General features: G+C 31.0%; 1 protein-coding gene across 1 annotated transcript in view; it reads right to left on the bottom strand.

The window, feature by feature from the left end:
* Nucleotides 1-1,238, bottom strand: part of LYST (lysosomal trafficking regulator) — a 258,721-nt gene that overhangs the window by 8,766 nt on the left and 248,717 nt on the right. Inside the window, exon 50 of the mRNA XM_045298212.1 lies at nucleotides 994-1,091. Coding sequence (XP_045154147.1) covers nucleotides 994-1,091 — 98 coding nt within the window. The remainder of the gene's footprint in view (nucleotides 1-993; nucleotides 1,092-1,238) is intronic.

The following is a 1,238-nucleotide window of genomic DNA, read 5'->3' as shown; positions in this document are numbered from 1 at the left end:
TTGAAACCACAGACCCCTTAGCAGCCAAGTGCTTTAAACACTTTGCCATGAGGGAACATTTCTATTATCAAAGTTAACTGTGTAAGATCTTTTCCCTTGTGTGGTCTTTGGGACATAGAAATGTTCTTAGGACTTTGTGATTGGGGAGCATAAGACTGGCAAACACTTCCACATCTGAAATTTTTAATCAGGACTGATTACTTTTCTTGAATACAAGAATAAATGACTGCTTTGTAAAAACAAAATATCATCCCCAAACAAGAGATATCAAAAATATAAGCAAAAGATAGAGGATTATCCACTATTAGATAAGTCAAGAACATTTTATACTGAGTGGATAGTTAGAAGCTAGCAATTCTTCAAAGGAGTCTTTCAACTTTTAAAAACCTTTTATAAGAATAGAAAGGCAACTGGAAAATTCATCAAATTTCTATTTATTCTTTCTTGTTGCATGCATCAGATTTTTAATGTATAATATATGAAAAAGAAAATAAAGGCTTTTTCTAGGAGATATGTTTCATTATTTAATTTTTAGGGCAATACTAATTATACCTTCATTTATTATTTTATCATCTTCTCTGATGAATTAGAAGAAACATATTCAAAGTTCGTCATCTACTATTGCTTTTCAGTTAGAAAGAAGCTAACAAAGTTAATGTATGAAAAGCAGAATGAAAAAATAAAAATTACAAAACCAAGAAAATTAAGATAATTATATCACAACCATTTGCTTAACTCACGTGCTAAAATGCAATTTTACATATACCATGAAAAGAGTTATATGTGACAATACTAACTTTTACTTAAGTTGATGGCTAAATTGATGAACTCAATGTAGGGTCATATTGCATTTTAATCTGTAGGCATGCTCTTCCCATGTACTGAATCTTGCAGGAACCTTAGAGCACAGATATACAATACTCAACCTATAAGAGAATTGGTTGGTGGATTGCTAAAACTATATTCCTTGCTTTGATGTTGAGTGCCACTCACCTGAATCACACACAGTAGCAATATCACCTGTTGTTTCACTGGCAGTCACGGCTGTGACAGGGCTTTTGTGTCCAGCCAAACTTTGTACATAGCAAAGTCTGAAAAACAAAGTACATTCAGTAAAATTATATTCTCTTATTTGTTAAATTCTTTGCCCAGTATTCATAAGGCATATGTTTTCCTAATTGATTGATTTTAATAAAACTATAAAAGTTTTTATTTTATGCTTGGTATTAATAAAATAT

The sequence above is a fragment of the Echinops telfairi genome, unplaced genomic scaffold, assembly GCF_000313985.2.
Source record: "Echinops telfairi isolate 266 unplaced genomic scaffold, ASM31398v2 ScPeMD7_7424;HRSCAF=8462, whole genome shotgun sequence".
NCBI classification, from domain to species: domain Eukaryota; kingdom Metazoa; phylum Chordata; class Mammalia; order Afrosoricida; family Tenrecidae; genus Echinops; species Echinops telfairi.
This window is presented reverse-complemented; position numbering and strand designations above follow the sequence as displayed.